Source organism: Notolepis coatsorum (genome assembly GCF_963971535.1).
Source record: "Notolepis coatsorum genome assembly, chromosome: 10".
Classification (NCBI taxonomy): domain Eukaryota; kingdom Metazoa; phylum Chordata; class Actinopteri; order Aulopiformes; family Paralepididae; genus Notolepis; species Notolepis coatsorum.
Window position 1 is genome coordinate 96,702,168 of NC_140174.1, and position 13,772 is coordinate 96,715,939.

General features: G+C 42.5%; 1 protein-coding gene across 1 annotated transcript in view; it reads right to left on the bottom strand.

The window, feature by feature from the left end:
* Positions 1-569: 569 nt before the first annotated feature.
* myo1ha (myosin IHa) overlaps positions 570-13,772 on the bottom strand; it is a gene marked incomplete at its 3' end in the record, with an annotated part of 35,779 nt that continues 22,576 nt past the window's right edge. The window contains exons 16-31 of the mRNA XM_084323312.1: positions 13,095-13,175; positions 10,493-10,598; positions 9,904-10,021; positions 8,997-9,110; positions 8,371-8,447; positions 8,221-8,289; positions 7,542-7,626; positions 5,630-5,792; positions 5,379-5,462; positions 5,187-5,280; positions 5,050-5,105; positions 4,814-4,949; positions 4,660-4,730; positions 1,353-1,450; positions 1,155-1,254; positions 570-596 (exon numbers count right to left, since the gene is read on the bottom strand). Of these exons, the coding sequence (XP_084179438.1) occupies positions 570-596; positions 1,155-1,254; positions 1,353-1,450; positions 4,660-4,730; positions 4,814-4,949; positions 5,050-5,105; positions 5,187-5,280; positions 5,379-5,462; positions 5,630-5,792; positions 7,542-7,626; positions 8,221-8,289; positions 8,371-8,447; positions 8,997-9,110; positions 9,904-10,021; positions 10,493-10,598; positions 13,095-13,175 (1,479 nt within the window). The remainder of the gene's footprint in view (positions 597-1,154; positions 1,255-1,352; positions 1,451-4,659; positions 4,731-4,813; positions 4,950-5,049; positions 5,106-5,186; positions 5,281-5,378; positions 5,463-5,629; positions 5,793-7,541; positions 7,627-8,220; positions 8,290-8,370; positions 8,448-8,996; positions 9,111-9,903; positions 10,022-10,492; positions 10,599-13,094; positions 13,176-13,772) is intronic.

The window sequence follows — 13,772 nt, forward strand, 5'->3', positions numbered from 1 at the left end:
CTGGCATCTCACTGGATCATTTGTGTTGGGAAAGTACAGTAAATTGTGACCAACAGATATACGTTATCGTGTGTGCAATACAAGGTTCCTTTACATTTACATTATCACTTTAATGGGGAAAAACAATGCTGATTTATTTTGCACATAAATCTCACGTGCACCCAAAAACAAAACGGTTTGACACATTAATTTAGTTAATGGTGTTAAAATATGGCCACCAGTGATGTTACAGCTCCCATGAAATGATGTAGATGAAAACACCTTGTCTTATAGAGACTGCTATCGTAAAATTTGATTGAGCTGTAATGAACTCATTCTCATTCGAACTCATTTACCCTCAATAACTTGTCAAACTAAGTGAACGTGTGCAAAACTGAGTTTTTGGATGTGTGTGAGATTATGTATACATTAGCATTGTTCTTTGGTGAAGTGCCCCTTTAAGGCAAAGAAAAGGTGCTGATGTGTGTGCTCAGCAGGTCCTGTGAGCGTGTCCGTCCTCCCGTCAGGGGTCTCTTCCTGATGAAATATGCAGGGGCGTCTTGTGTGTCAGTGCTCGGACCCTGCGCAGTTCACCGTGTCCTCGCCCGAGTGGACACCTGCAGTGACAAAGACCATTTCATGCAATCTGTTTGCCTTGCCCTGCACCCAGACTCTCCACCAGAAACTTGTCACAGTAGAGAGAAATGTTTCCATATATCCTTCAGTTCCTGCTTTCAGCTATCTGTGTCCCAAGGTCTCAATGAGGAATGCTGAAAATGTTAAATTTTAAGAAAACTGAAGGACAAATTTAGAAACTTTTCCCCCACATACTAAAATTAGGACTAACATTCTAAATATCAAAGTATCCTTTTAATACACCAATCCTCACAGATAGAAGTATCTTTTTAATACAATCCTTACAGATGGAGGTATCCCTTTAATACACAGATAGAAGTATCTTTTTTAATCCAATCCTTACCAATATAGGTACTGTATCCCTTTAATACACCAATAGAAATATAATAATAATAATTCATTTAATTCATATAGCGCTTAATGATCCCTTTAATACACCAATCCTCACTGATAGAAATATCCCTTTAATACACCAATCCTCACAGATAGAAGTATCCCTTTAATACAACAATCCTCACTGATAGTAGGATGTCACTCACCACCATGAGGTGTCCATTCTTGGCCTTGTACGCCATGGGTTCCTGGCCAGAAGTGAAGTCCACAGCACTCTCCTTTCCTGCCTGGATTTCAATCTTGATGCTGAAAACCAATACAAAATGTGAAGATTGGTGCTTCTCCTTGCTAAATCAAACCCCCAGAATGCTGCAGTTTAGAGATGAGATCCTGCTCAGACTCACCTGCCTTGAACCACTTTGATGGCATTCTGTTTGTTAGCAACCACACTGAGTTTGGTCAGGAACTCAAAGAGGTGGTCACACTCCATTACTAAGTCACCCTGAAACAAACCATGGAATAGAATTAAATCAAATAGTAGGGCAGAAATACACATTAATTACACTAATAAAATGTGGCTTTTTATAGACCATTATATTTCTTATATTGTATGAATGGGCTTTGAATTGACAACATTTGTAATGTCTTATTCGTTTTTGTAATTACACAGTTAAATCATCACAGACGATCACTGTTTTCAGAGTGACATTAGCTGTAGAATATTACTTCTGGGATATTGTCAAATCTTTGTCTACTTCTAGTAATAGAAAATGCAATTTTTGCTCTTTCTGATGTCAATAGATTCTTGCTCCACAGCTCTGTAATTTAACATGACACTTCTTGTACCAGTTTTGATTTCAACAAATTGATTAGCTGGCTAAAATATGATATTTTGACAAGCATGGTCCAGTGGACAGGGTGATAATAACCTCAGCGACCACTGACCATTGGTTAAAGGAACACACCAACATTCTTAATGAATGGAAGTGGACAGTGCCGGTTAACCTAGGCATTGTCCAACTAACACCTCTTCCGAAGGCTAACCGGCACTGACCGCTTCCATTCATTGTGCTAAGCTAGGCTAACATGCAGCCAGATAGAGGAAACTGGAATCTTCTTGTCTCTCTCTGGAGAAGACGGTAAGCTAATTTCCCAAAATGTTGGCGTGTTCCTTTAAGGGGGCAACAATGCCGATTTATTTTATACATAATCTCACAGTTTTGCTCACATTCATTTAGTTTGACTGTTGAAATTTTATAATTAGATTTATTGTTTTGGAACTGTAACTGCTTTGTCATCATGAGACAGGTTTGCGTACAGCTTTTTATAGCTTATAATTGTAGCTCTCTTTGTGAGCAGATACGAGAAAGACACATTTAACAGGCTCAAATATTGACTGTATGGGCGGCACAGTGGTTAGCACTGCTGCCTCACAGCAAGAAGGTCCTGGGTTCGAACCCCAGCAGGGGGCCTTTCTGTGTGGAGTTTGCATGTTTGCAGGTGGTTTCCTCCCATACCATGAAGACATGCATGGTAGGCAGGGACTACAGATGAAAACATACGGTTATCCTATAACCATAGTTATATGAGTATAGCGAGCGCTCTGCTCGTAGTGGAACATATCCCATAGCCAGTCTAATACTGAATACATTTCTTCACATGTACACACCCATCCGCTCCTCTACATAAGCGGGGATGTGGCCATACTAACAGCTCCTTCCCAAGTCTTTCACCACCGAAGGCGAAGACCACGGGGTCCTCAGTGAGTCCGAGCAGAGCGTTCGCTATACTCATATAACTATGGTTATAGGATAACCGTATGTTAGGGCGGCTACGTGGCGTAGTGGGCAAGGCGCTCGCCATGAATGCGGAGACGCTGGGCTCGTCAGTTCGAGCCCAGCGCTCCACATTGCTTTCAGTTTAGCTGGTCGTTCATACTAATACACATTGGCCGTATTAGGGGGTGGGAAACTGATGGGTGGGGATCGGGCGTTGTGGACAGCGACTCCTACAGGTCGGTTGGTGCGCCTGCGCAGTAGAATCAGGAAGTGTCGGGGGCAGCGTGAGCCTCCCACACGTTACTCCTCGCCACTGAGAGATCAAGCTGCGCAGGTGAAAAGATGCGACTGCTGTTACCTCAAGTACCGGAGGGGACTCGTGCTATGTATGACTTAGTCCACATTGCAGCCGGCTTGTGGGAGGCAAGAAACAGCGTTCGTGACAGGGGAGGGTTGAATTGGATGATACGAAATTGGGATGGGGGAAAATATAGAAAATGGGAGAAAAAGTGGATAAAAAAAAAAAAGGATAACCGTATGTTATATATCGTATTAGCTTACGCTCTGCTCGTAGTGGAACACAGGAGCTGAGCTCCCACACCACTTCGGGACAAAGAATGGATGTCATCTGGCTATCAAGCCGAGGCACCCCGTCCTTTAGTCCCTGGACCAAACCCGCCACCCGCGTGGCGGGGGTAAGGCCAGTGATGCGGGAGATTACCTGTCCCTGTTTCACGTAGGCCTCCATTGACGGGAAGAATGGGCAGACAACGCACGTCTCTCTCACAGGACGACGTTGCCAGAGATTACCTATCATGTCATCAGGAACAGGTGCAGGCAGAGGCTGCGGCAACGCCACGCCATTAGTGGCTGCGGCGGCCGCCATGAGCTCGGGGAACAAGGCACGCAACTCCCCTTGCGCACCTCCCTCCACGTCACTCACGTCCCTCACGTACGGGAGGCTGCCATGTCGGGCGCCACCATCCGACGCGGCAGATAGCTGGGCATCTTGTCTCAGGGTCGGAGGTTCTAACCCAACACGGAGAACAAGGGACCCCAAGGAGACGCAACACTCCCTGCCACACCCCGAGGGGGAGAATGATACGAATCCATTGGGGCATCAAAACGGAGACAGGCCAAGAGCACTCTCGTTCGGCTCCAGTACATCCCCAAAGCCAGGCCGTTCGCCCCTGCAGCTCGCCGCCCTACGATGGGAGCGAGCAGAGGCGAAGAGCCTGCGTCGCAAATCCCCAGGCACCAGAGGAGCTGTCGGCCTGTCGGCCGACCATCCACTGGCGGGGGAACCAGGGCCGGAACTAGGCCATCTCACGGGTAACGGCGGCTCAACGGCCCCTCGGAGAGGCAGACTCACCACCGGGCGCCGCTCGGGCGTATCTGACTGCCACGACCGTGGAGTCAGAGCAGCCCCACGACGCACGGCGGACGCGGCAATGGAGAAGCGCTGGTGAAGGGTGACGTTGTGAGCGTTCGAACCCCCCGAAGGTGCAGACATATGACTTAGCTTTTCTCGAAAATTGGCGAAAGAGAGAAAAAATAAGATACAATGTCCACATAGCTCCTTTCCAACAACTATTTCGGCACTAAACTCAAGTGGTGTATACAGACACTTGTCGGTGGTGAAAATAGGGAAGGAGCTGTTAGTATGACCACATCCCCGCTTATGTAGACGAGCGGATGGGGGTGTGGCCGGGCGGATGGGTGTGTACATGTGAAGAAATGTATTCAGTATTAGACTGGCTATGGGATATGTTCCACTACGAGCAGAGCGTAAGCTAATACGATATATAACTAGCTCATTAGCTAATTCTGGCAAATTTACATTGATGTGGAAACTGAATATGTTGATTAATGTGCACTGTCCCTGGGTAAAAAATAATATGAAATATGTTTTAGATATACAGTATCTACATACCTTCTGTTTAGGATCTTCACATGTTATGTGGAACACGATGAAGCCGTCAGCTAAGTTACTGACGGAAATACCTGCAAACCAACCAAATATCAACAGTTGTTAGTACGACATGAGAATGGCAACTGAGATCACCACTCTGCAGTATTATGCTGACCTTTCAGAGACGTGTACAGCACTCTCTGTTTGATCTTGGCATCTTCGACCACATAGGCGGCTGTCTGTGTGAGGACCAGCTGTCTTGGCCTGGGTTTGAAACCATTCCTGTTATACTTTGTCACCGGGACGCTGTACTGCAGAGGCAGAATAACAGGATGACAAGTTTTATTTTATGTTTTTTTCCCTCATATTGGTTTGTATAATTGGTCTACACAGGACACCTTTAATAATTACCTTTATTCGCTCATTCCGAATCATCTGCAGGACCTTCCCGCTTATGTCTTGGTCGCCTGAAAAGGTAAAACTTTGTGACATTCTTGCTTCAAAAGAAAATGGCAACACGCAGGAATATACGCAGCAGCTGCACTCACTGATCCTGGTGTCCACAAAGGGTTGAGCGATGCTCTGTGGATAACTGTCCTTCTTGCCCTTGAAGATGGCACTGGTGATGGATTTCTGTTGAAACTGAAAGGTAATTCAATATAAATGTGAAAACCTAATAACGGTCCATGCTGGGTGGGTCGTGTTCAATAGATAACTATCATAAGTAGTTAGGGTGTTACCTGGGCCTTCCTCTGAGGTGTGATGCCTCTCACATACTTCCTCACCATCAGCCGGCCGTAGAGCATTCGCAGCATCGCAGACACCTTTGCGACACAAAAGCGATATCACCATTTACCATTTTACCATTTAAAAAGAGGTACATTTTGAGTGCGGAGATCTTCACTTATCTTTTCGGAGCATAAAATCAAAGGAAAATGACAGCTGAGCTGTAAACCATTTAAAGTAAAAGTGAGGTGGATGAACGTCTTACCTCCGTCATCACCGGTGGAGGGGTTAGCCAGGTGGTTTTATCCAGGACCGTTTTGGGCAGATTATTCTTCAGTCTGTTGAGGTAGCTCTGCCTCACAAACTCCAGGTATTCCGATTTATCTGTAGTCTTTGCATCCCCCCTGGTCATGTATCCTTTGATGAATCTGAGGGTTGGGAAGGTCGTTTTCAAACTGGTATAAATTATAACTGATTGCGTGCTTAAAAACGTGATAAAAGGAAAACTGTGGCTGGAAAAGGTGTTGCTTGCTGTGGCACTTTTATGCTTAAGTCAGAACCTCATTAGGTGTGTATGTTGAATTATTGAATAATCGAATTATATTAATTCAGTCATTCAGTAATGTAATCTACCTAAAGTAATCTGATTACATTCAGTTATTCCATGATTGCTTTGTCCACAAAGTCCAATCAAATCTGCAGTTTTGCAGTGATATTCCAATTTGCAGTGTTATTCCAATATGAACCGTTATTACTAGAAAATAATATTGACCATTATTTTAACCTGTTAAGCTCTAGCCCTATTTTCTGAAAATCCACCTGAAAGTACATGCCCAAGTAAATGGAAGATTGCTCCACTTCTAAAAGGTCAATTAGCATGTTCTTGGTATCTAGGAACATCTATGGAAATTGTGATGAAACGGAGGAGAATATAAATCATCTTCTTTTTCTTTTTTTTCTTTTTTTCAGCATTTTTACAGCTTTATTGGTCACGCAGGACCGACAGAGGAGAGGGCGAACGGGAGGAGAGGTGGGGAGGACATGCGACAAATAACGACGGGAGCTGGGATCGAACCCGGGTCGGCCGCGTAGGTGCGCGAGGCACTATGGTATGCGCCACGAGGGCGCGCCAATCATCTTCTTTCTATAAATCTTTCTTTGCATCTTTCTTTTTTTTTAAACTTTGGCCATTCCCCTGGCTCTTTTTTTTTTTTTGCGTTTATCGCATTTATTCTGGTCAAGGATGACCGACAGAAACAGGCTGAAAGGGTTCAGATGGGGGGGAAGACACTCTGGGAAAGGCACGGCTGCAGTCCGGGATTCGAACTCGCTAAACCCCAGATCCGTGACGAGCACGGTTGTCCCCGGCGCCGAAATAGCGCTCGAGGTACGTGGTGAGCTACTGGAGCTCCCTCTTTGCATCTTTCACAGGGAATAACACCATGCTAACATTGTGGTTGGGCAGATTTCTCTCACTGAGCTCATTCAGCACCTTCTTGAGATCAATGATACATAAAATCTAAGCAAATGAATAAAAGGGAAGATGATTAAACAGAAGGATACAGTACTGAATTATAATCCATTTGAATTATACATTCAAAATTGAATTATGCACTATAAATGACCATATTATGGCCAAGTCATACATCTATGGATAGGGAAAAGGCTCATCTTTCCAATGGCAGTGTTAAATCTGGATTTAGCCATTCCCTCGCGTGTTTACGATAAAAGAGCGATAGAATTCACATTATTCCGATAAATTCTTATTTTGGGGGAAATTGTAAAACATCGGTAAACAAATGTAGTGCTGAAAATATACTCTTTGACTGCTGTTTTGATAGGGTTAGGGTCTTTACTCTTGGCTACATTTGAAGAAACACAACATTAATCAATACGGTCTGTATTGGTCCATTTATGAGAAAACATAAATGGGATAAAATCACAATCAGAATAATGTTTCTCTTTTGAACATGCTTTTGAGTAATCCAAAAAGCACTTTTATTTATTTTCTTCAAAAGTATATGTACTATAGTCACTGTAACAAATTAGTTACCATTTTTTATAATCAGATTTGCAATTTGTTACTCCCCAACCTGAATATACAGTAAGTGCTACAAAGTGGATGAATCTTGTGTCTTATTGATATGATGTATATTATAATAATGTTCCTGTCTTACTTCTTGATAACTTTGACAGCCCAGGCTCTCCTCTCTCTCTCCTTCCTTGCCTGCACTCCTCTCCAGCAAGTCTCGATCTTAGTGGCTAAGGGATGGGAAACACGTCATACAAGACATTTTCCTTTACTTCCGAAATTCTGAATTTTCAAGGTTATACATTAAATTCACTCTCTGTTTGGTGACCATGGTGGGCCATGTAATACATTCAGTCTGTAGTTCCATAGTACAATTATTTATAGGCAGTGGTGGACAGTAACTAAGTGTACTGTACAATTTCGAGCTACTTGTACTTTACATGAGTATTTTCATTTTAGGGAAATGTATACTTTTACTCCACTACATTTATGAACTACTGAACCCATCAGTTACTAGTTACTTTGAAGAAAAAGATTCTCCATAGAAAACATGGGGAAAAAATGTATGAAGATTATATACTTTCACATTTTAAAGTATATAATGTCTTCAATCTGGGTATTTCTACTTTTATTTAAGTAAAGGAACTGTGTACTTCTTCCACCACTCTTCCATGACTTCCATAGTCATGTTAGACTTTCTTTTGGCAATGAGAGTTGGTTTCTTCATTGAGTGCTTATCCTTATCATTAGGGAACAAGTATCTTGTGTTTTATTATACATTAATTCAAACCTATATCATGAATATCATGAATGAAATCATTTACCAGCTTCTTTCTGCCTTCTGAATTCTCCCTTTGCCTTGTATCCTCTATACTTGGCCTGGAGTTTTGATGCTGCAATTACAGAGTACAGTATGGTATTAAAATGACTATACACATCAAAATTACTGAAACATATAAAATCTTTGCACTCACCCAGTTCATGTTTGCATTTTTGAAAGGCATCCTCTGTGGCAAAAAGTGTCCTAGGGTGACGGATAAATATTTTGGTTCTGTAGCAAAAGGAAAATTAACAATAATTAGTGTTAGAACGTACAGGTACCTGTACATATTTTGTTTGCTAGTTCCAAGAGCAGTCAAGTCACCTTACCACTCACTTTACTCACTTTAGACACTTTAACACACTTTATATTTATCTATTATTAAATAATTGGCCACATCCAGCTTGTCTGTGATGAGTGTTTTCTGTCTTAATGTTGATGTTTGTAAATCTGGTTTTGAGATTTGAGATTTGCACTACATTCATACCTCATTTGCACCCTACCCTAAGTTTTGTACCGCATCTCATTTCTGCATTGTACCTCACTGTTACTCATTTTACTCTGTATTGTATATTGTATATATGTACTGTATATTGACTGAACATTCCTTTACTTACTTTTTACTTACTTCTTAATAACTTTAATTTTTTACTGTATGTAGCACACACGCAGGGGCTCACAGAAACAAGCATTTCATCATAAAGTATTCTGTATTTTGTTGTGACAAATAATAAACAAACTTGAAACTTGAACTTGAAGTCAGGAGGACCAAGCTTTTACCTTCCCATCTTGTACTCATTAGGCATGTAGCCCAGGTGTTGAACTAGCACCTCCACTCCGTCTGAAGGTTCCCCTCCCCACTGGGGCCAGGTGGCTGGACACAGGGGCTTGTACCTGTACGATATAACCAATCACCAACAAGTTAACACATTTAAAAAGGACTGGAAAGGAACCCATCGCACTTAAAGGGGCAGTTCACCCAAAATTCACACCAACAGTTTTGGTGTGATTTGCTTAGTTTTGGAGATTTCCGCTGTCACTCCAGTATAATGGAGCTGAATGGCACTCCCCCTGTGGCGCTCAAAGCACCAAAGAAATACATTTGAAAAAAAAAAAATCTGTTGTTACTCAAGATAGTTCCTTGTTGTGAGCAGTTTCATGTAGGAACTACATGCTAATGAAATACACCCCAATGGAGCAACAGCAGACTACAGCAGATATCTCCAAAACTAAGCGAATCACACTGAAACGGATGGATAGATTTCCTCTGGGTAAGGAGGAAAATAAGTTAACATTTTTATTTTGGGTTAACCGCCCCTTTAATTTACCTGGTTAGGTTCACTACCGTCCGTTTATGGGTTTTTTTGGGGGAAGGGGGTGGGGGGGGGGCTGCAGTCTTGACACAGTGAGCAGCAGCACTGGAGCAGTTGGCAGTAAAGTGCCTTGCTCAAGGGCAATTCAGTGGTAGTTATTGAGGGAGGGTTTAACTCATTTGCTTCTCCCTCCCAGATTTCAATAGAACAATAGCATAATATGCTATATAATATAATATACAGATTATGAAAACCTTGACCCCCCCCCCCCCCCAAAAAAAGAATACAAATATTGACAAACAAACATAAACAAAACACCTCTTGCATGCAAATGAGCCACTGGATCACATTATGATGTAATAAAGGGACGATACCTCTGTAAGAAGACTTCGAATCGTCTTCGATAAGCGAAACCCGCTCGTCTCACTCTGAGATGTTCTAGCAGGCCGAGGTACTTCACCTGGTGCCTGACCAGCGCTTCATCAAACCCTCCTGTGTGTGTGTGTGTGTGTGTGTGTGTGTGTGTGTGTGTGTGTGCGTGTGTGTGTGTGTGTGTGTGTGTGTGTGTGTGTGTGTGTGTGTGTGTGTGTGTGTGAGAGACAATAGACAGATAAACAAAGAGAGAGAGAGAGAGAGAGAGAGAGAGAGAGAGAGAGAGAGAGAGAGAGAGAGAGAGAGAGAGAGAGAGAGAGAGAGAGAGAGAGAGAGAGAGAGAGAGAGAGAGAGACAGGCAGATGGACAAAGGGAATGGCAGAGACAAAGAAAGAGATTATGTGTGTTGAGTGTGTGTGTGTGTGTGTGTGTGAGAGTGTGAGAGAGAGAGAGAGAGAGAGAGAGAGAGAGAGAGAGAGAGAGAGAGAGAGAGAGAGGGAGGGAGAGAGAGAGATTTTAATGAGAGGTTATTCATCAACCAACCATTCCTACCAACTGTTAATGATATCACGGCAGGTTCTCTCCCAGTACCTGGCTGCTTGGTGTCGTTGGACTTGAGGCAGCGGATGTACCAGGGCTCCTTGGCCATCAGGATGTCTGTCAGCTTCAGCAGGCTGCTCTTGAACTGACTCGCCACCTACAGACACACACACCGGGGGGGTCATAATCCCTAACAGTTTATCTGTCAAATACATATGGCTGATGAACGAGACAAGACTGCCTCTGACAGAGAGAAACCTCTGTTCTGAAAGAGGCTGCTGCCCAAACTGGCCAACATGTGACAACTCAATGAATTTAATAAATTGATAATTAATACATTATCAATAGTGCAAGATGTAAGAAGTCCAACCTTTTGATTGGTGATATGCTGCCTTTGGCTATCAGACAGAGAAAAACATTTGAGTACCACAGAACCACATAACCACAGAACCACAGAACCATATAACTCTGTTTTAAGTATTCAAATGAATAATGTTTTCACGTTCAACGTTATTATCTAAAGATGAGTAAGTTAGAGATATAGATGCTAATTTAAACTACTAATGAGTCGGTCGCAGTCAACCAGCACCTGCTAACAGGTCTGACCCTTTAGCTCAGCTGGTTAGTGGGGCCGCCTGTGGATCTGATGGTCCCAGGTTCAAATCCACTCGGTTACATTGGTGACAGAGGTTGGATCTCACTGCCCTGTGAATCTTTATCCAGGTTCATGTAGCAATGAGGGTGGGATCTCAGTGCCTTAACCCTGGGAAAGTGTGCATGTAGACAAAAGAATGTGCAAGGACGCACTTCTTGAGGGGGAGGATGACTATAAACTATGGATGAGTCAGTCGCAGTCAACCAGCACCTGCTAACAAGTCTGACTCTTTAGCTCAGCTGGTTAGTGCGGCCGCCTGTGGTCCTATGGTCCCAGGTTAAAATCTACTCGGTTACACTAATGTATGACATGAACAATGTTAGAGGTCTAACAGAGACAGGTAGATGAACAGTCTCTCTCTGTTACACAACTAGCATAGAGAGATAGATGAATAGTGATAGTGGTGGAACAGAGAGGGATAGATGAATAGTGATAGTGGTGTAACAGAGAGAGAGATAGATGAATAGTGATAGTGGTGTAACAGAGATAGAGATAGATGAATAGTGATAGTGGTGTAACAGAGAGAGATAGATTAATAGTGATAGTGGTGTAACAGAGAGAGAGATAGATTAATAGTGATAGTGGTGTAACAGAGAGGGAGATGAATAGTGATAGTGGTGTAACAGAGAGGGAGATGAATAGTGATAGTGGTGTAACAGAGAGAGAGATAGATGAATAGTGATAGTGGTGTAACAGAGAGAGATAGATTAATAGTGATAGTGGTGTAACAGAGAGAGAGAGATAGATTAATAGTGATAGTGGTGTAACAGAGAGGGAGATGAATAGTGATAGTGGTGTAACAGAGAGAGAGATAGATGAATAGTGATAGTGGTGTAACAGAGAGAGATAGATTAATAGTGATAGTGGTGTAACAGAGAGAGAGATAGATTAATAGTGATAGTGGTGTAACAGAGAGGGAGATGAATAGTGATAGTGGTGTAACAGAGAGAGAGATAGATGAATAGTGATAGTGGTGTAACAGAGAGAGATAGATTAATAGTGATAGTGGTGTAACAGAGAGAGAGATAGATTAATAGTGATAGTGGTGTAACAGAGAGAGAGATAGATGAATAGTGATAGTGGTGTAACAGAGAGAGAGATAGATTAATAGTGATAGTGGTGTAACAGAGAGAGAGATAGATGAATAGTGATAGTGGTGTAACAGAGAGAGAGATAGATTAATAGTGATAGTGGTGTAACAGAGAGAGATAGATTAATAGTGATAGTGGTGTAACAGAGAGAGAGATTAATAGTGATAGTGGTGTAACAGAGAGAGAGATTAATAGTGATAGTGGTGTAACAGAGAGAGAGATAGATTAATAGTGATAGTGGTGTAACAGAGAGAGAGAGATAGATGAATAGTGATAGTGGTGTAACAGAGAGAGATAGATTAATAGTGATAGTGGTGTAACAGAGAGAGAGATAGATTAATATTGATAGTGGTGTAACAGAGAGAGAGATAGATTAATAGTGATAGTGGTGTAACAGAGAGGGAGATGAATAGTGATAGTGGTGTAACAGAGAGGGAGATGAATAGTGATAGTGGTGTAACAGAGAGGGAGATGAATAGTGATAGTGGTGGAACAGAGAGATAGATGAATAGTGATAGTATGGAACAGAGAGGGAGATTAATAGTGATAGTGGTGTAACAAAGAGAGATAGATGAATAGTGATAGTATGGAACAGAGAGGGAGATGAATAGTGATAGTGGTGTAACAGAGAGAGATAGATGAATAGTGATAGTATGGAACAGAGAGATAGATTAATAGTGATAGTAGTGGTGTAACAGAGAGAGAGAGATAGATTAATAGTGATAGTGGTGGAACAGAGAGGGATAGATGAATAGTGATAGTGGTGTAACAGAGAGGGAGATTAATAGTGATAGTATGGAACAGAGAGGGAGATGAATAGTGATAGTGGTGTAACAGAGAGGGAGATGAATAGTGATAGTGGTGTAACAGAGAGGGATAGATTGGGTCAAACTGGATGGATCCTCACTGTCTCTGGTCTCCTCCTGCTGTCTACGTCCGCAGTGGAGAAGCACTCTCTGAGTATGGCGTTTTTAGATTGATGCATCATCTAGGAGAAGGTGAGATAACACATACATTAAAACAAATAAATAAATAAGGATCTAAGGATCTTCACTGGATAATCGAAATGTTGATCTCTCAATAAACATAGTGGGATAACACACACACACAGAACGATACATGTACAGTATATATATATATCATGTATGTCACACACACACACACACACACACACACACACATTCTCTCTCTCACACTCTCTCTCTTTCACACACACACACACACACACACACACACACACACACACACACACACACACACACACACACACACACACACACACACACACACACACACACACACACACACACACACACACACACACACACACACACTCTCTCTCTCTCTATCACAGACACACACACACACACACACACACACACACATTCTCTCTCTCACACTCTCTCTCTTTCACACACACACACACACACACACACACACACACACACACACACACACACACACCTACACACACACACACACACACACACACTCTCTCTCTCTCTATCACAGACACACACACACACACACACACATACACACTCTCTCTCACACACACACACACACACACACACACACACACACA